The sequence below is a fragment of the Dipteris shenzhenensis genome, chromosome 28 (assembly GCF_047967505.1).
Source record: "Dipteris shenzhenensis isolate YYH24624 ecotype China chromosome 28, Dip_SZ_1.0, whole genome shotgun sequence".
In the NCBI taxonomy this organism is placed as follows: Eukaryota; Viridiplantae; Streptophyta; class Polypodiopsida; order Gleicheniales; family Dipteridaceae; genus Dipteris; species Dipteris shenzhenensis.
In genome coordinates this window covers 38,205,395-38,227,580 of record NC_141623.1, presented here as the reverse complement: position 1 = coordinate 38,227,580, position 22,186 = coordinate 38,205,395, and the positions used below count along the sequence as shown (strand labels likewise).

At 41.6% G+C, this 22,186-nt stretch overlaps 1 protein-coding gene across 1 annotated transcript in view; it reads left to right on the top strand.

The window, feature by feature from the left end:
- Positions 1-8,044, top strand: part of LOC147883541 (uncharacterized) — a 35,874-nt gene extending 27,830 nt beyond the window's left edge. Inside the window, exons 3-7 of the mRNA XM_087399507.1 lie at positions 5,241-5,375; positions 5,690-5,775; positions 7,048-7,258; positions 7,357-7,488; positions 7,769-8,044. Of these exons, the coding sequence (XP_087255633.1) occupies positions 5,241-5,375; positions 5,690-5,775; positions 7,048-7,258; positions 7,357-7,488; positions 7,769-8,044 (840 nt within the window). The remainder of the gene's footprint in view (positions 1-5,240; positions 5,376-5,689; positions 5,776-7,047; positions 7,259-7,356; positions 7,489-7,768) is intronic.
- Positions 8,045-22,186: the final 14,142 nt, after the last annotated feature.

Genomic DNA, 22,186 nt, shown 5'->3' with positions numbered 1-22,186 from the left:
AGGACCATTCAAACACACCAAAAGGTCACTAAAAACTATAGTGTGGTGAGTAATACATTGTTCATATACAACTCTTGAAGAAGCTCTGGGCAACAAAATACTGTTTACATACATATAGCTATATTGTGTCAAGCAAATGACTATCAAAATGCACCCAAAAAGTCAACACAAGCTACTGTGGTCATATAATATTTGTATGCACCTATGCAAGTTCCTTTGATATAACCACAAGTAGAGATAAACGCCCTTCTTAGCAAGCAGGTAGAGCTTGGTAGAGTTCTTGCCTACTTAGTGCAGATTGGTGAATGAACATGTGTATCTTCTCATCTAGACGCAAGTATTGCATATAAATGTAATACAGATGTTTGCATGGGATATATCTGTTTTGCCCTTGAGAATGGCCCATAAAGTCCAGACATGTGCATGATGGAAACACTGAAACCACAACATTGTACTTGCTCCCTTTTCTACATGATCCTGGAGTGGAAACGAGGTACTCCACATGCTCTCTAGGAACAACTATATTAACATTTTGAACAACACATTCTAAGGAAATAGACTTAGCTATCCTTGTTGTCATTTCACATGTCACCTCAGTTACCCATTCCACAACCATGCCATCCCTTGTGCTTGGTCTACCTGTTAAATCAGCAGATTTTGCCCTAGTGCATTGCTTTTTTAATCTAAATCCTCTAGCTACTAATAACCTCATTTCTTCCTCATGCAGGCTTGTCCCCTTCTCAATAGGCCTCTCCCTCGGCACCTCAGGTGTTTTCCTTCAATGCAATTTGATGGTGTCCATGTGTGGTCCATGTTATCCCCACAAAACCAAATCGATTGCCTTTGAATGCTTGCTTTGGTGTTGATTCTCCCAAAAAAGCTAGGTGCAGGAACATCTCTCTTTCCCATCCTACCCTTGTGATCTATCAATTTTTCGCATTTGATTCCTTTATCCTCTAAGTATCCTTGACACCTCACCTCACTACCTACATTAGTTCTTCTTATAGCCCACATAGTCTTGTGTACTACCTCTTCTTCAACATATTGATTTGTTTTCAAGATTGATGTGGTATTTTGTTTTCTCTTTCTTGGCTGATTTACATACTCGTATTCTGGACAATGTGAATCATTTGCATACACTGCTTCTGAGAGAGATTTTGACCGCTTCCTTCTCATAGTCTTCAAATCACCCATAAAATCTTGACCTCGAATAGTTGCATCCACCTTGCTAGCCACCTCATTACTGAGATCGATGAACTTGCATGAGTTGCTCCCTATGTCCCCATAAGAGTGCCTTTGAGATAGCTTTTCCAAACTAGGTCCACAACCCAAGTGTAGTCCCTTTAGATATTCTGTGTATCTTGTAGTTTGCAGCAAAGCACCCGTCATATCCGTCTTACAAGCATTTTTTAGTGTGACATATTTCACTCCATCATTCGATGCCAACCAACTTCCATGGACTGACTCTGCAAGGTTGGCTCTAGGAACTAAAAACTGGTCAGATCCCTCCATGCCCTATGTCACAACATAGATTAGTTTCCAATAAACAAAAAACAATAAAGTTGTGAATGGAATAACAATAGACCTACCTTGAGAATGTATTCTCCCCAATGAGCCACTCTTGCATGCCACCACACAATCCATGTTTCTAAAATGGAGATTTCCTTCTTATGTGCATGATGCTTGAACCACGAATGGAGGTTTTTTAACTCAATGTCTGTAGCTTCTTGAGATGGAGCATTCTTCCACTGTCTACACCTTAGCTTGAACTCCTGACGATCAAATGATGGGGTTTTCCAAGCTTTGCTCCCAATGGAATAAGCAAGATCTCTCTTTTTCTTTGAGCACCTTATTGGCATCACCATTGAATACCATTCTAATTGCATGCCAATTTGCTTATGCCTCATCAGCCATAAACCCTTTAAATTGAGGCTTTGGGAATCCCTCCTTCTCCATGACTCTATTTAACATTTCCCAAAAAAGGATCTGGGCTTCTGTATCCTCAACCTTGAAATCCCCAATAGCAATAGTTTGTAGCTCTTGAACAAAAGGGTTGTAAACAGGGCATGCCATTGTATTCCAATCATGCATATGTTTGACAAAATCAAAGCAAACCTAGCATGATCCTAACTCTCCACCTGGCCTCATCTTGTTCACGAGATCAACACCACTACCATGTCCTTTGATAGACATCTTGAAAACATGACATCTTTTAAATGAAGAAAATTCAAGTTGTCCAGGGAACGTCATGCTCTGAAAATAATCATATACACACTTTCTTTTTAGTTGTAAAAGAGCATCATAACCATCTGCAAAGGATCCACTTTCAATTTGGGCCTCCCTTTTCCAACGTGCGAGCCTACAGTTAAGAACATGTAGCATCAAAATCCCATTACTTTTTTTTCATAAAAACTTGAGTACTTTTAATCACATTAAAAGGACAAGTATGCACATACCTTCTCTTGTCCAAAATTGGAGTAATGTTCTCTAGTAATGATGTCAATTCAGCATCACTCATGGCTTTCAGATCATCTTGAACAACGGCATCCAATATTATTATTTTTGCTAAAGTTTTTTGCAAGGCTTTAGGTCTTCCCATCCCATCTCTTTGTATGAGCTTAGTCAACCTAGCCTTAACTTCCTTCACAACACCTCTAGAACTTCCTTCACCAATGGGATGCAAATGATACCCTAAGTGTATAACACACCTCTTAATATGTGTATCACCCTTGGGGTGTGGGTAACATAAGAATAGCCTACATGGGCACTCTTGCTCGTAGAAAGGACGAGCTCCACAATGCAAACACTTAAGAGTACTATTTTTGCCAACATATGATCTTTGAGGACACACTCGTGAAAGTTTCCCTTGCCAATGCTTCTCATTGGCCTCTTTGGTTCTCTCCTTGAGTGAGGACAAAATATTTTTTTGCATTGCAGATGCCCACCACATCTTCGAATTCTAACTAAACCATCAAATCTTGTCATATTACTTGTTATATCATCTGTCCAAACATGGCTGTCGTATTTGGTTTCTGTCCCCTCAGCATGGTTAGGGAGGTCTGAAGCGGGAAGCTCAAACAAAATATTCCCATCATACTTTACTGGAAGTGCATCAACTTCTTGTATTGTTGTTACAATGTCCATAGCTTTTTTGAGTGCACTTCTTGAAGGAAGGTTTTTCAAGAGAGGAACCAAACTCATGGTCTTATTGGATTGTTCATCTACTTGTTTTTTATCTGACACTTCCTTATTGATTCCTGTCGAAAGCTTTACACCTCTAACAATGAAGGTGGTTCCAAACTGAGTGTCAAGATGAAACAAGGACTCCTCACCTACAAAGGGAACCTCAAAGGACAAGTCGTCACACTTGCTATCACGTAGTTGATGCAAAGAGATTGAGCTCGGTGAAAGTCCAAATGCTAAGTGAAGGTATTCCCTACTAATGCGTGCAACACCATTAGTTGTTGCAACTTGCAGTGTCTTCGACCTATTTTCATTGGACACAATTGCAAAATCCATGGAACTTGTGGAACACAATCTCCCTTCCTTCTCCCTTCCTTCAAGTGAAAGGAAAGTTAGTCATTACCAGTGTTGAGATCTATTGCTAGCGAACGAGGCACAAGTGAGTAAGCATGTGAGCAGTAGTAGTTCACACACTTGTCTCCTTTCGAACTCTATACTGACCAACTCTGCACTTGCAGTGCAAAAGCATAGAAAGAGGCCATCATTGTTCTTTGATACTAAATCAACTAGAAGATCAAACTCATAATATAACCACATTCATTGCCACCGCCACGTCCCAAGAACACAAGTCCTTGTAACCGCCAATTCAAAAGAATCTACTCATATAATTAATTCACAACATTCAGTCTGACTGCCCACATTCCAAGCACTCAAGTTGGCACCCCATTTATCATTCATTGAAACTTTCTCTAGGATGGAGAGGATGTGGAGTCATAAAAGAGTCATGTTACTCAAGGTTGAGCTTTCCAAGACTAATGCACATGAAAAAGTACCACTACAAATTAGTTTCGCTGGCGAAACTATATTAGTAGACACAACTAGCTCAAAGAATGGATGGGAGGTGCTGATGGAAGCTTGGATGGAGGGTTTGTCAATTTTACTACACTAGCAAGTTTCAAGTTTATGGGAGCTGTTGCTTATATCTTACAGTTTCGGCGACAAAATTTAAGTAGTATCCTATGGGCATTTTGTTAACCATTTGGAATAGCACTAAAGGGATGTATGCTATGTGTGTTCTAATCAATTATGTTAATAGATCGTGTAGGCAATAGTCATTAGTGTTGCATCTTTAACAATTCCAAATAATGCTAAGGCTAATGACTCTTTGAGATTGACAAGTACTAGATGCACCGAGTTGTATAATGCCCAAAGGAATAAGGGCCAAATTAGGGCTCTCAATCATATAATATTTTGAAATTTCATGCCCAATGTTTTGAGCAATGAAAAATATCACAATGTCAATACTTTACTTTAAACAATGGAAAACATCATCTTTAGGATACCTTTGCCAAAGAGGCCTTAAATGGGTGTGTATCCCTAGTATAATTTTTACTCTAAAAACAATCATACCAAAGGATGGAATAGTTGCGAGAGAAAAATCATGGACATGATGCCATCATTAGATATAATGAAATAATAGAGCTCAAGAAGGTTAATGGATTGAAGGTGGTAGCAAAAAGTAGAGACATCATAGTTTCGCTAGCGAAACACTATTGGAGGCCATTTCATTTGGAGTTCACAACTATAGTTTCACTGGCAAAACTATGTGGGAGGTAACAAGAAGTAGCAAAACTATAGTTTCACTGGCAAAACTATGTGGGAGGTAACAAAAAACATCTCATGTTGAGTTTTCTAGAAGTAGTAAAACTATAGTTTCGCTGGCAAAACTACACCAGAGGCCATTTAAAATTGGAGTTTGCAAGTTCACTAGAAGCAGAGAAACTATAGTTTCTTGGCAAAACTATATGAGGAGGCCATTTCACATGCAAGGTAACAAGAAGCATTAGAACTATAGTTTTGCTGGGAGGCCATTTCACATGCAGTCTGCAAGATGGCAAATTAGAGCAAAACTCTAGTTTTGCTGGCGAAACTATATCAGCAAGAAATTGTTGTGGATCTCAATAGAATAACTCTTGCACGATCTTGTCTTGGAAAATGGGAGATGCGTGAATCCCACTCAAGTATTTCTTCCTTCTTGTTGATCCCATCTCCTCCAGAATCATGGAGCTTTGGGCAACGTTTTTGCAACTTTAGAGTTGCAGCTCATGGAGCTTTGGGCAACGTTTTTGCAGCTTCATGGAGCCAGGAGTTCTTGTGGGGACTTTGTAGCTTTGTGGGGCTCCATCTCAGAGGTAAGGGAGACATTAGAAGCTTAAAAGAGTAATATTTGAATGTTTTGTGTGTGTGTGTGTGTTTTTGAGAGAGAGAGAGAGAGAGAGTTTTGTAGTGGATGATGGAAGAGAGAGTTTTGCAGTGGATAATATTCGCATGTTCGAGGGAGTAGGATGTAGGATATTAGCGTGTTTGAATGTGAGACTCTATGAGAGGAAAAGTAGGAATGTGAGACTCTGTGTGAGGAAATGTGAGCTTAAAGGAGGAGGATATTGCATGTCTTCCTGCAAATACTATATAGCAAGACAAGTGAGAGAAAATGTTAATGATATAGGTAGCAGGATTTGTTGGATATAAAACTGTTGTTGGGGAATGGGGAATGAGTCTGAAGAAGTGTAATAAAACTTGTGGATCACACATGTAATAGCTATCGGTTCATACCTCTGGATATGGTTTCGCCAGCGAGACTATGATCTTGCCTTCTTCACATACTGCTAGTTATAGTTGAAGGGAGCCTCACCCATAACACGAAATGTTTATTCTTAACTTGCATTCTGTTATCAGAATAATGTATTGAGGAACTCCATTTTTTTCAATCATTTAAAAGATGTTTCCATTGGCAAAACTATGAATGGCATTTTTATTTGATCATTTGAAAGATGGTTTCACTCTGTCATTTTTCATTTAATCATTTCAAAGATAGTTTCACTGTGTCATTTATTTGTTTTTCTTCTTGTGCAGGTGAGCTTATTGAAATTTGTGCAACAAATGCCTCCAGTAAGTTTGGTTTCTTTTTCTTTTTCTAGTTGCATTTCACCTTTGCATTTTTTCAAATCTTGTTATTGAGTTCTTCAAACGTGTAGAGAAAGAAACGTGATGTGTCTAGTCCTATCACAAGGAAAGGTGGCAAAAGAAAGAAGCAAGAGTCAGAGGTTAAGAATGAACTGAAGGAGCTTGAGCAAGTTGACATTGAAAATGATATTGAGGATCCGAGGGACAACAAGGATAAAACTATAGATGATCCATCCAACAAAGCAGGAGTTAAAGATGATGTGGAGGATATCATTCCAGAGTGTGTTGAGAGACCATCCGGTGCAGATATTTTAGAGCTTCTTATAGTAACTAAAGAAATTCCACCTCCTCGAATTCCCTTGTGTCGTTGTCTCATAAACCCAGTTGTGCATCAAATTAGGAATGATTTGACTATTTTGAAAAGAGGATTTGAAACACAGGGATACATTCCGACAAAAGGGTCTTTTATTCTATCTATCAAAATGCCTGATGGGTCTTCCAAGGATGTTGATGACATCACAAGAGAACGTTGGGACAAGAATTGGAGCTTAGTTAATGATGAGTTTGAATCAGAGATATTTGGCACACCATGGAGCTTTCTATCAAACAAAATGTTCTTTGTGTGGGAAGGAAATCATCGTACGGCACCTTGGATGGAAAGCATAGAAGAGCTTTACACAAATATCAAGTCTAGACACATTAGAGTGCAAGCTCAAATTATTGAACCGGAAGCAAAGGATGAGCTTAAGTTTGTTCTTGCTCTACAAAGATTTAACTTGTAAGCCTTGTTGTTTATGTTCACTATATTGAGCAAGAGGGTTGGATTATTTGTATAATCCTTGAGATGGTAAGTGCTTGTAAATGAAACCAATTTTGATCCATTTAAGTCAATGGTTACAGGCTTAATGAAGATGCAATTGTTGCTACTAATCTCAAGGATTATTTGTACCACACAAGCACATTTGTATCTTGTGATGCTCAATATTTTACTCAGGATTTTAGTGAGGAGGAGAAAAAAGCTATTGGGTTGGCAAGACAGAAAGAGGTTGGAAGTGGACGAAGGGTGTGGTATCCCCTCACCCAAACTATTCTTGGGAGGATGGTATTTGCTGTAAGTATTAGTTCTTTAGTTTATATGTTTTTCTTTTTTTGTGACTTTGCTTTGTGTTCCAATAACATTATGATGAGATTATCTATTTATGTTGAAAGGGGAAATGGAAATCCGATTTTGAGGCTCAATGCAAGAAATTGCATTCTTCCATGCCAAAGGATGAGAGAGAGTCCAAGATTCATGAGATTAAAAAGACTGTGGGAGCAACATATCGAAGAAAAATTACATGGGTAAGTTTTCAATTTACCAAATTTTGTATTTATAGATCACAAATTTGAGTTTGTACACAAAATTCTACGTTTAATATCTCAGATATTTGAAGTTATAGTTTGCAAATTTGAATTTATAGTTTTCAAATTCTAATTTTACAACTCATAAACCATAATATATGATTTGAAAATTATAAATCTATAGTTACAACTTGCAAATTTTTAGTTTGTACTTTGAAAACCTTAATATATGGTTTGTTGTGTGTATCAAAGTCTCTTCTAAAACTTTACTATTTGGGAGATGCTTTCAATAGTCAATCCTTCCCATGGCAAGGAGTGGTTTAATATCCTTTGGAATTTACCATTTGAGGATACATCAATGAAGATCACTTTGGAGAAGCTTTACCAAGTATCAATTGCAACCTGTTCCAAGGCAAAGCAACTATCTATTCTTTCTCTTCTCGGTGCAGATGACAATCTAAAGGAGAGTTATGGGATGCCTATGACTGACCATGGTTTCATACCTTGGCTTGCAAAAGAAGTATGGATGGACCATGTGTTGACAGATGCTGGGTGATTGCTTGACCAAGTGATGAAATCATCAAGCATTGAGGGTGCAGCTACACTTTCAGACAGTCCTTCTATTCTAGAATACTTTGATGGCATTATAGTAAGACATAAGCCTTTTTTGTTTGAGCCTTTTGCTCCATTGATGACAGTTGCTGTTGTTCCATCCAAGCAAGTTGATCTTACAAATGCCAGTAGCCGATTGGTTTATAGGTGCGTTTTGGCTTTTGAATTCAATGGAAAGATATATTTGTATTACCTTGCATTCTCTTATATTATCCTAAAAATCATTCAGGTATCTCCATTATTTGGCTGCAAATAAGAGTCTTAAGGTGCTACCATCCATTTGCAAGGCTTGGACTATGCTTGCACCTGCTACTTATTGCATGTACACCTCTCATATTTTTAGAGATAATAAGCATAAGGATGGTCATATATTGCTTACGTAGTGGGAAAGGAAGCACTACCCTTGGTGGATCAAGATGAAGGCTGGAACATGTATTGAGGAAGAGAAGGAAACTTATGATCGCCATTTAAAAGGTGAGTGCAAGTCAAACTCGGGTTCGTCGGGCAACATGGATGAGGCACAAAAGAAGAGGCTTGAAGAGGAGCAAAAAGCAATAGTGGAAAAGCAAAAGGCAAGTCATGTCACTCCAAATAACAAATGAGGTGGAAGTCCTACAAATTTAATTTAGGGTCCTTTGTTATTGTAGACAATGATCCACGAAAGGAGGAGTCTCTTCTTAGCAAGAAAGTGTGTAATACAGATATGGTTTATGTTCCTTTGTCCACTTTCTCATCATTTGCAACTCGTATCTCACAAGAAAACTACAAAGTTTGGGAGTATGATTATGTATCACTTGGAAAAGAAGTTAAGCAATACAAGTACGATGGGGCTTTTCAAATCATAAGAAATTTCTACCATGAACTTGGTGGCATGAAGAAGTCACGCAATGGAAAAAATGATGCATGGAGTGTGGATTTTTCCTTGATTGGCCTTCCTACAGGATCTATAGTGAGTGGAATCAAGGGTGGAATCCCTGGATGGAACATTCTAAATGAGGAGCATATCTCATGCTCACTTGCTATTGCTTCATCTGGGATGATTATGGATGGACATTCGTGATGTGTTCACCTATATCCACTTCATTCATTGAGCGTTTGGCAAGACAAATGAGACTAGAGGTTTCTTGTAGGTGAGCAATATATCACAGTTGATAATGTCTATTTATGTGAATTGCATTCAGCTATTGGTATCTTATAGTTAGTACATGTAGATGGATCGTGGAGATGGGAGATTGCATCGATGTTGTGGATAATGTTGGCTTTGGTGTCAAGGTATGTCATTTGGCTATTTACATGATTGTCATGTTCTTGTTTGTTCGTATTTTATTTTTCTCCATTAACTTTTTCAATCTATGTTTCATGTAGATTACCGCCTTTCAAATCCTATTGTTCTCTAGGATTGGCAAGAAGGCGCATCACTATCTTGATAGGGCAAATAAAGTTTCCCAATGGTTGAGCAGGGCTTGCAAGTCAGATTCAATCCTCATGGATGCTTTGTTGAGGATATGAAAAATAATGGTCGCTTGATAGCAAAAGGAAAGAAGAAGGGCAGGATGTTTACGCTGGATGCGGACATGCTTGAATTGAGTGCAGCAATGTTTGCACACGGGACCGGTGTAGTTGCAGATATTGATATTTGGCACAAACGCATTGGTCATGTTAATATACAGTGACTTAAATCAATGCAAGCCCAAAATATTGTTGCAAGATTGCCTAAATTCAAGGTTGCAAAAATGCACAAGATTTGTGAAGCCTGTCAATTTGGGAAACAGGCAAGGAAACCTTTTCCTAGGCATGTTCAAGAGAGTAAAAAGCCATTGGAATTAATCCACTCTGATGTGTGGACTACTAAAGCTGCATCTATTGGAGGCTATCACTATTTTGTCACATTTATTGATGACTTCAGTAGAAAACTTTGGGTGTATTTTATGAAAAAGAAAAGTGAAGTGTTGGGCACTTCAAAGCTTTTAAAGCTATGGTTGAAAAAGAAACAGGCCTGCAAATAAAATGCCTAAGGTCAGATGGAGGGGGAGAGTACCTCTCAAATGAGTTTGCAAGGTTCTTACAAGAGCATGGTATAAAGCAGCAATATTCATGCAGTCATACCCCAGGAAAAACAAGCATATTGGAGAGGTATCTCGGGCTATGCTAAATGAAAAAGATCTACCAGATTATTATTGGGCTGAAGCAGTTGCTACAGCAGTTTATATATTGAACAGGACTCCCACTGCAGCAATACATGGCATGACGCCAGAGGAGATGTATACTGGTAGGAAACCAGATATTTCTCATTTGAAAATTTTTGGTTGCATTGCCTATGTCCATGTGCCAGATGAGTTGAGGTCCAAGTTGGATCCAAAAGTTGAGAAGTGCATCTTTATTGGTTATTCTCTGCAGCAAAAAGGGTATAGATGCTATAACCCTTCTACTCGTAAGTTTACAGTGAGCAAAGATGTTGTTTTTGATGAGATGAGCAGCTGGTATAAACCAGTAAATGTGATGATTGATGTAGATGCACAAAATGGTAATGCTGCATAGAATTCACAGTAGCAATCACAAAATATCAGTGGACCTGCAGTGTCATCTAGCAGTGGTTCACATACTTTGCCATGGACAGGCAGATTGAGATCAGGAGAATCTCCTCAAAGCAATGCAGAGAGTGGTATGCAGGTATCACGAAAAGGAAAAGAGAAGGTAGATCAGCCCATGTTTGATGTGAATGCAGGTCACTCTTGTGTGGATGGTGAATCCAGTGGCTCAGAACAGAGCATTGATGATGAGTTGGGTATTCCTTCTGTTGTTACACCTGGAGTAAGGAAGACCAGGGATGTTTTGAGAGCACCTGGAAGTGAGCCTATTTTGCGCAGGTCTACCAGGGTTAGGTATCCTGTGGATAGGCTGAAATATGTGGATTTATAGCCATTCACTATGCCTATATGGTCAAAGTGATACAGGAACCAGAACCCACTTCTTTTGAGCAAGCCATGGGAAATGAAAAATGGGAGAAAGCCATGGATGAAGAAATGGATGCCTTGGATGCAAATGCTACATGGGAATTGGTGCCTTTGCCTAAAGACAAGAATGCAATTGGCTGTAAGTGGGTTTATAAGATCAAGCACAATTCAGATGGTTCTGTGAATAGATACAAGGCAAGATTAGTTGTCAAGGGGTATGCACAAACATATGGCATTGATTATGAAGAAACATTCAGTCCGGTTGCAAGGATGGCAACTGTAAGAGTAGTCATTGCTATGGCTGCATCAAAGGGATGGTCTTTACATCAGATGGATGTGAAGAATGCCTTCTTGCATGGTGATTTGCAAGAAGAGGTCTTTATGGAGCAGCCACCAGGTTATGTTCATGCTGTTCATCCTGAGTTTGTTTGCAGGTTGAAGAAAGCCTTGTATGGCTTGAAGCAAGCACCTAGAGCGTGGTCTGACAAGATAGGACAGTATCTTGTCACTATTGGCTTTCAGATCTCCAAGGCAGATTTCTCACTCTATGTGAGAAAAACAGAGAAAGGGATTCTGCTGCTTGTCATTTATGTTGATGATTTGATCATCACAGGTGGTAGTGATGAAGATATCCTTCATGTGAAAATGCTATTGAAGTAGAAGTTTGAAATGAAGGATTTGGGAGAGCTGCGTTATTTCTTGAGCATTGAGGTGATTAGATCACCAAGTGGGATACAGCTCTTGCAGAGGCAATATGGATTGGACATGCTATCCAAATATGGGATGACAGGCTGTAAGCCTATTTCAGTTCCTTTGGAGCAGAATGTGAAGCTAAGCTTAGATGCAAGTGAGCTTCTGGAAGACCCTACTATGTACAGACGCATAGTAGGAAGTTTGATTTATATGACTATTACCAGGCCAGATTTAAGCTATGCTGTTGGATTGGTAAGTCAGTTTATGCAGGCTCCAAGGAAACCACATTTGGATGCGGCTAGATGCATACTCAGGTATGTGAAGTCCACGTTGCAGTATGGACTATTTTATGAGGCTGGGGTTCATAGATATAGTTGCATGGATACATCGATGCTGATTGGGCTGGTAGTATTTCTGATAGACGATCTACCAGTGGATATGTATTCTCTTTTGGGAGTGCTGCAGTCACTTGGAGCAGCAAGAAATAGCCTACAGTTGCCTTGTCGAGCATAGAGGCTGAATACAGGGGTGCAGCAATGGCTGCATGCGAGGTAGCTTGGCTGCATAAGCTACTCTATGATATGCATCAGTCTACAGATGGGCCAGTTGTCATTTATTATGACAACATGAGCAGCATACACTTGGCAAATAACCCAGTCTATCATGCTAGAACAAAGCACATTGAGGTGCATTATCACTATGTGTGGGAGAACGTTTTACTAGGTCTTATTGATCTAGTTTATGTTAGCACAGAGGATCAGGTAGCTGACATATTCACGAAAGCATTGGGCGCAGAGAAGCTGCGCAAGTTCAGAGACCTGCTTGGTGTGCAGGAATTGGGATTGAGCTCGAGGGGGAGTGTTGAGATATTGAGCTCCACTCGCGATATGCCAAGGTGACCGTTGTGCATTTATGTCACCGACTTGTTAGCTGCAGACGCGGTTGGTACACCGCCCACAAATAATAGCTGGATGACAGCTATCCTTATCTACTCTAGTTCGTGGCTCAGTTAATATGCCACCTTAGTTAGTTGAGTTTAGTTTGAGACCCAGATATAGGGTTCTTCTATTTCTTTGTACTAGAGTTCTTTTGGCTGTGAGCCAACATACCACACATCATTGCTTTCTTTTGCACTTGTCACAGAATTGGTCATGTGCTGCACCATAAACACGTACTCATTTCTGTCATCACCCTGTCTACTAGAGGATGCATAATTGTCTTGGTGCAATTTTTCAGCCATGATGACATTCTACTTTTTATAGGAGTCTTTAATCATATGACCGATTTTACCACAGTAGTATCATTCAACATTGCTATTTGCATTTTGGCCTCTACCATCCATCACGACCTCTTTGGCTCCCCCTGCCTCTAAAGTTACCATGTCCTCCCCTATAGGATTGGTTTTCTTGAATTTGTTGCATATTTTGATTTCTGCCACGACCTCTAGATCAGCCTGCTCTACCTCTGCCTCTACCTCTTTCAGCATTTGAGTAGAAGATAGTTTCTTTTGAAGTTTCTCCTGAAGAAGGTGCATCGCCATATCTCTGCTCTTCAAAAATTAGAAGATCAATCAACTCCTCAAAATCAAAAAAATTCTCACGGATGGCAATGGATGTCCAGAACTATGCATAATCCTTTCCTAGACCATTCAAGGTCACAGAAACTAAATCATCATCTTCCACTGGCGACCCAATGGAAGCAAGTGCATCTGCAATCTTCTTCACATTCATGTGTTATGAACATGAAAATCAATATCCCAATTAGGTAGTCATTGATGCTCATATTTTCTCTTTGCACATTATGCAACTCCTGCTTGAGCTGCATTTTCCTGGCTTGTGTATTTGTGCTATACATTTTTGTCAAAGTATCCCATGCCTCCTTCGGCATGCTTGCATCCTAAATATGCACAATCATAAAATCTGAAATACTGATAGATAGCTAGTACATAACTTTTCTTGCTCTCTCATGCCATCCTTTAAATGCTTGTAACTTATACTAATTGGAAACATTAGGAATAACTGGTTCTTATTCAGCTCCAGTAATGGACTCCCAATAGCCTTTTCCCTTAAGGAAATTCGTCATTCGAAACTTCCATGCTTGGAAGTTGTTCTTGTCAAGATTTTCAGTGACAATCTGTGAAAGATCATCAGATGCCATTATAGAACACTGCAAAAATATTCTGTCACTGCAAAAAACACAACTTCTGTCTCACAAGGGCAAATCTGTAAAACTGACGAAAGTGGTATTTGACCACATAGTCACTTCCTAGTGACGATTATGCATCAACAAGTAATAAGAATGATTCTGTCACTCCCAATATCTCTGCGCACAGGCATACGATATAACAAACTTACGAGCCCCTCAAACCTAGCATTTTTTCCTCCCTTGCTAATCCTACCCTTGAGGATTACCAAGCTGCTCAAACCATTTGCCCAGTTCTTCCCCCCGTCCCCTCTGCTCCCCCTTCTGCAACTATCACTTTGCCATATTTCTCCCCCATGTCCCCAAATTCTCTCCCTACCCCGTCATCACCTCCAACACTTCTTGTGCTTCCATTAGCAGAAAATAACACAGTATTTGATATTGAATATCAGGATCCTGATAATCCAATTCATACGCCCATGCCAAGTTCTAATGATGGGTATGATTTTGATGAGATACCACTTCCTAGTAACCCCATCAAGGAATTTGGGAGCAAATATCCTGATATGAAAACTCGCGGTGGATGGACCCTGGATAACTTTCCTACCAACCTTCGTCAGTGTCAAATTAGTGAAGGTTGGATTAGCAAGTTGGATCCACAACCTGATTTGCACCGTCCCAAGCTCTTTGATTTAATCTTCTTAAAGGAGTACTTACGGGCACCTCCATGTCTCAGAACCCATCCCAAGTTCTATGCAGTTCCACGGCGTAAAAAATGGGAAGCCAACATATACACTTTGGCTGAAGATCTCGAACCATTAATTGGCCAATGATCAAACCATACTCTGGTGTAGAATGGAATATCCAAGGCACAATGGTCTGAGCAGTTCAGCAGCATGAGCAAATAATGCATGGCAACATTGATCGCTTCCTTCACCTTAGTGCTATATTTTGTAAAACATTGGAATTCATTATGGAGGTCCCATGTTACCTTGATTCACATTTGCATCCACTCAGCTTTAATCCCAATGAAAGGGTCGATGCTTAGATTACAAGCCGACTCTATCAAAGAGTGATCTTCTTATAAGCATGCCACATATCTCTATTCGAGCAAATGGTGGATACAGGCTACCTAGAAACTATGCAAAAATTGTATGGTGCTGAGGCTTTACAGCAGGATCGACTGGCATGACACAAGTTCCACAGCCACTGGACTAAAAGCATGGTAACCCAGGTATGTAGTCGCAATAGGCCATAACCCGAGAACAGGTAATCAAATGGATCCGGGAGTATGTTGACTCTATGCCAACATGGAATTAGGTAGAACAGAATGTGTGTGTAGACTAGCAGTAAAGCTTCGCTTGTACTTGCATAAGGCTAGAAATAATCCCTCTTAGAAATCCAATTTGCATGTTCTACATGCAAGTTCTACATACAACTCCTACATACGACTTCTATAACTTCTATATGCGAGTTCTACATGTAGAAAGAGAATGTGTTACAACTTCTACATGTAGAGAGAGAATGTGTTACAACTTCTATATACGACTTCTACATGTAGAAAGAGAATGTGTTACAACTTCTACATACGACTACTACATGTAGAGAGAGAATGTGTTACAACTTCTACATACGACTTTTACATGTAGAAAGAGAATGTGTTACAACTTCTACATATGACTTTTACATGTAGAGAGAGAATGTGTTACAATTCCTACATGCAGAGAGAGAAGCTCTCCAACTTGTATAAATACCCCATAATCGAATGAAGCCCACACTCTTTTGGACATTGTGTTGAGTTCTACTTTGGTATTCCAAGCAATTGTCTCAAGTGTCCATGCTTCCTTGCACCACATCCAAAAGCATGCCCTAACCTTGCAACTTCTCCTCCCCTCTCCTCCAACCTTGCAACCCATCCTCTCCCTCTCCTCCTTCCTCCTCCTCCCTTCTCCTCCTCCCTCTTCCTCCTCCTCCTCCCTCCTCCTCCTCCTCCTCCCCCCTCCTCCTCCTCCTCTCTCCTCCTCCCATCTCCTCCTCCTGCTCTCTCCTCCTCCCTCCTCCTTCCCCTCCTCCTCCTCTCTCCTCTCTCTTCTTCCCCCATGCTCTTAGTCCTTCTTCCTCTCCCACTCCTATGCTCCCCCTAAACCCTTTGTTCCTCAACCCTTAAACTCCAAGATCTATGAGGGAGATGAGTTCTCCACCATGTACTCTACGCTGAACCTTGGATCCTCCTTCTAACGCTGGAACCTCTCCTAAACTCTAGAACCTCTCTCTAAACCTTGGAACCTCCTTCTAAACCTTGGAACTCCTTCTAACCCTGGAACCTCCTTCTAACCTTGGAACCTCCTTCTAACCCTTAAACTCCTCCTAAACCATGCAACCCCCAATGAAGGCGAAAGCCTTCATTACCTCAATCATGATGATACATGTTCCTTTTACACATGCATGCACTTTGTTTGCTTACCACACTTAAGCCTACGTCTCTCACTGGAACACGACTCGAGGTCCTAAGCTACACATATACTACAACCGACAACCCTAATATATCTGTAGGTGACAAAAAGCCTCGGAACCCTGCATATACTGAGAGAACCCTGCTCTTCCTACGAAAGTTGTAGGAAAGAGCAAACACACTCTGATAAAGATACAGAGGTATCATATGAATCTGCACGTGGCCAAGCAACTGTGTGAAGAACTAGTGTGCTTGTTGCAGGTGGGATTCATTGCACCGATTGAAAATCCAAAGTGGATTTCCCCGATTGTCATTGTGGCAAAGCAAAATAAGAAATTGCAGATTTGTGTCAACTACCGCAAGCTGAATGCGGCCACGGTACATGATCCATTTTCCTTGCCCTATATGGATTCTATGCTCAATGAAGTGGTGGGGCATGAGGTGTACTCCTTCTTAAATGGCTATAGCGGGTACAACCAAATCTGAATGGCTTCGGAAGACCAGCCCAAAATAGCATTCATCACATTATGGGGGGTCTATGTCTACACAGCCATGTGGTTCGGATTGCGGAATGCTCCCTCAACATTTCAGTGGGCAATGAAGGAGATCTTTGGGTTATTTGATAGATTTCATGTGGATTTTCTTGGATGATCTCAGCGTGTTCGGCACATTCGATGAGCACCTGGTGCACTTGTGGAAATGCTTCCAATGATGCAGGGAAGTCTCCTTTAGTTTGAATCCAATGAAATGTGCATTCATAGTCTGTAGCGGCCAACTCCTAGGGCATGTGATCTCGGCGGAAGAAATTGCGGTGGATCCGGACAAAGTGGCAGTAATTATGCAAGCCTCGGCACCAACGCCTAAGGAATGCTTGTGGTTCTTGGGCCAAATTCGATGGCATGGCAAACATCTGTGGTTCCTGGCTCACATGGCGATTCCCTTGAATGCATTGGCACATGTGGAACCAAAGGCGTTTGTGTGGACCGCAAAGTGTGACCAAGCATACCGGTAGCTAAAGATTCAGCTTTCTAGGGCACCGCTACTGCTATCTCTGGATTGGAAGAAGAATTTTCATGTGTTTGTGGATGCCTCAGATAGAGCTATTGGGAGCATCTTGATGCAAGAAGATGCGAATAAATGGTATTGCCCAGTCTACTACATAAGCCGACGGCTCTCAACGGCTAAAAAGAATTATTTTGTCATGGAGCGGGAAGGAGTGGGCATGATCTATTCTATCAAGAAATTTTGGCATTATTTGTGGGCCGACCGTTTGTCTTCCATGTTGATAATTCCACATTGTTATATTTGGTGAAGAAACAAAGTCTTACGGGCCGATTGGCATGATGGATGTGTAAGAAAACAATACAACGTATGTGCTCAATAGATAACAAGATCTCGTATGCAAGAGAGAAAAGCAGATAGTATGGAGAATCAAAAATTTGATTACTGTAAAACTAATACAATAGATGGCACTGCCTCCCAGCCATGCACTCCTATGTGACATGGTGTGCTGGAAACAGTAGAGGACGGAGGCTGGATGCTAAGAAATCAGGGTTACTGTAGCCAGTGATGAATATGGGCTTCACGGGCTTGCTCTTATATAGCCACTAATCATAGTTGATTAGACCCAATTGGGAGATGACCTAGTCGGCACAAAACAGCCGACTGAAGGCTTGTCCCAAAATAGGCCACTGACCACACGTTAGAACCGTGGCACAAAATAGAGCAACTAACCTATGGTCTCCATTCGGCCCACAGCCATCTGAGATCATCTAGGGCTCCAAACGGGCCCCGCAACCCAAGAGTGGGCTGCCTCGAGAAATGCTCCATCTACCCTCAGTGCGGTCAGTCATGGGATGCCTTCCTGCACTTGCATGTAGCCTAGTTGGTAGTGTGCCAATTCTATCTGAAGCTGTCCATCCATCAGGCCACACATGGCCCCCATCTGGTGTCGAAACCAGGACCTATCGGATAACCGAGCTACTCAAATGCCTTCTCCTCATATGGGGGGGCTTACAAGTAGATTTTTGGTTCCCACGTAGTTACATAAGAGTGGAGCATTGATATCTAATAGGATGTTGCTCCTGCAAGAATACGACTTTGATGTGATTCATCGCCCGGGCTCACAGCGTACAGTTGCAGAATTACCTTTCCCAACTGGAGTCTGGAGAGCTACCAACGAGAGTGGAGCACAAGTTCCCTGATGCGGAGTTAGCGGTAATTTTTTAGGCAGATTCGACAGAGGTAAAAGTTGTCCCAGAAGGACCATGCTCGTGGTATGATGAGATGCTCTTGTTCCTATCTACTGGCATCATGCCTAAGTACATGAATCGAGTCTAGAGGAAATGCTTGGCATTGTGGAGCTGATCCTTTGAAGTAGTCATGGGACCAGTTGTACCGACGACACCTGACGAAGGCACTGTTGCAGTGTGTTCCACCTCATAAGTAGGAGGCAGTGCTAATGGAAGCCCATTGTGGGGCTTCGGGTGGCCATTTTGCAGGCGAAGTTACCGCAAAGAAAGTTTTGCAGGCAGGGTTATGGTGGCCAACCATGTAGAAAGATGCTTGATGGTTTGCAAAAAGTTACGACCTTTGCCAATGATTGGGACAAGCCCGCAGCTGCTCGCACAAAGAATTTCTACACTTTGGTAGCCACGGATTATTGTACCAAATGGGTGGAAGCTTGGGCCTTGTGGGACAATACTGTAAAATCGATCACAAAGTGCCTTTACCATGATGTGTTCACTCAGTTTGGGTGTCCAATTGAGATTGTCAGTGATAGGGGGACTCACTTTGTCAACAAAGTCATCAAGTGGATGAATTCTTTTTATATGGTGATTCACAAGAAGTCTTCCCCCTATTATTAGCAAGTGAATGGATTGGCAGAGTCTACAAATCATACTTTCAAGTGGATCATGTTGCTATTGGTGAATGAGCACCACACGGATTGGGATGAGAAGTTACTGGTAGCATTATGGGCATACCGCACATTATTCAAAGTGGCCACACCTTTTAAGTTGGTGTTTGGGCTAGAAGCAATCACGCTGATTGAGCATATTGTTCTGAGTTTGAGGATTGCGGTGGAGGACAGGCTTCTTTCATAGGACTCTATGGTATTCCGATTGGATGTTCTAGACCAATTGGATGATTTGCAAATGGAGAGCTATTATCTCACCTTGGAGGTTCAAGCATGGCGGCACAAGTGGAGGGTGGTGTTGAGAGTTCACAATCAACATCATGTGATCACATGTGCATAGCACCATCATGTGATCATATGTGCATCGCACTAACCCAATAGGGCTATAAAGGAAAGGGTTAGATCCCCTAACCCTAACCCTAAATGGGTTTGTATATATTCTATTTTTTTAACTAAATCTAGTGTACAGTTAGTCATTTGTGGTGTGCTCTCTACTTGTGCCCTCTCTCCTCATTTGTGGTGTGCTCTCTACTTGTGCCCTCTCTTCTCATCTCCACTCTTCTCCTCTCCCCTCTCCATATTTTGTCATGGTATCAGAGCTTCCTTGCCTTCCACTGAGGCATTGTGATTTGTGAGAGCATGAGAGAGATTGAGAGTGATTGAGTGGGCATCCTTTTATTCCATTGATGAAAGAGATTTCCATCCACTTGAGAGAAATTCCATTTATGTGAGAGAATTTTCCTCCATATATTGTGAGAGGATTCTTTTGAGAAGCTTTCATTCATTCTGCTTTGAGGAATTTATTGAGAAAGAGACTCTCATTTCTCTGTTGCATGAGATTTCAATTCTAAGAGTCGATTCTATGAGAGAGAGAGAGAGAGAGAGCAAGCGACCTCTCCAACTACTCTAAGGCCTTGACTGCAAAGTGCTCAGCCCAGCTACTTCTACAAACTACATCGACAAGAAACTAGCTGCTGCTAAAGTGAGCTCTAGCCTTGACCCAAGAGCCGCCCTGCAATACCATCTATCAAAGCACCCACATGCAAGCGAGATACTAAGGTGGGTCGTAGCTCTTATGAGCAACCTTCTTCAACAAGCCTCTATCAAGTAGCCTCTTCATGGCTTTGGCTTTGGCTGATATGCCTTACATATGGCTTACAAGCCCATGGTGCTCTTCCATGCCGACTTGTAGAAGAGGCTCCACCGGCCCATGGCTCATCTTCTAAGGCTCCACAGCTCACATCACGGACTCAAGATGGACCCCCCACATGCCATAGCAATGAGCTTCCTATGCCTTATGCTAAATCAACACGCCTCCAAGACTTTCCTTCTACAAGATGACCTCGAGTAAAGTGCACACAGATGACTTTCTGTAGCACAATGGGTTACAAGACAAGCCTGCTCCAAACGTCGCCAGCTAGCACCCAGCAGCTATAAAGCCAAAGTGCGACGCTGCTCCATAACCTCTGCTCCAACAAAAACGTTCCTCTACAGCCTGCATGTTCGCAAAGAACCGAGTACTCAGAAATTATGGGCCTTCTCTTGCAAGGCAGTTATCTAGCCCACTCTATCGACAACTCTACCACTCTAGTGACTAGAGCAATAGCAAGCTCCATGACTAGCTTTGATCTCTAGCTACTCTTGCAAAGCCTCCAACCGACGGACTTACTTCCTGTGACTCAAGCACCAAAAAGTCTTTCATTAGCTCCTCTGCACTGCCAGCTCGACCCTTGCTACAACCTTATAGGTGATGCACAATGAGCCCATGGCCTAGCTTCAATGGTCGGCTCCATCAACCTTCGCAAATGGCTGTAGCACGTTCACCTGCATGCCAATTTTCTTCTCAAATGGACAAGCACCTCCAACGACCTTTGCATATCTAAGGTAGCTCAGTCACCAGCCTGACTCCACATAGCGCCATCTCCTCCAAGGCTACTGTGCCTCCAACCGCTACCACAACACCATTTCACCTCTATGCTCTTCATCATCTGAACTCCTTGGAGATGTTGGATAAGGTTTCTTCACTTCGTTGTATATTTGTTTTAGAAGCTCAACACTTGTTATTGGAGTTGCCTCGATGGATGCCTTGCCTTTAGGAATGTCTATTCCCATCCACACCTTCAAAGACTCATCAACCTCAATAAGGTGTGCACACATTGCCTCCAAATCCCCCACATTACCTTCTGATTTTGTGAGGGCTAGACATTTTCTTTTCTTCAAGAGAGTTGCTCAAGTGACAACCCCATCTGTGAATACATCTACAACATGGTGTTCATCATGATAGTATGAATCAATTAAACGGTCAACATATTTTGAATTCCATCTTTCTTCTACATGTGACTCCAACCACCAACAGCTTTGCCTCTACAACGCTGCACAATGCTGATGTGGTAGCTTTCTCTACTGTGACTACGTGCACCAGTACCCTCCAATTGCAGACTTCGTTGAAGGCTTCAAGCTCCTCCAAGAGCTCACGGACTGCAAGGCCAATGGGCTATTGACAGAATCTTCTTAGATTCCATCGAAATCTTAAAGATTCTAGCTGCCCTTGTCCATAGAAACTTGGCCACAGAGATCTAACATGTGTCTCCTCTGCCACATCAGCAAGCTCACCTTATTTGCCACATCACTCTAAGTGACACGTCAATAGCCCCGTGAGACTACCACATCATCAACCTACCAGCTATCACTGATTAACACATCAACAACCATGTCATCTAGCCACATCAACTGCCACATCATCATTGCTATGCCAGCTACCACGTCACCTTTGCTGACATCATCATTTGCCACATGGCACACTGACCCTCTGCAGGCACACACAATGCTCCACAGTCACTACATGTAACCAATCTTGCCACCTCAGAAAGGGCTCCACAGGCACACCTCTTACTAGGCACAGTGCCACATCATCACTGCATGTGACCC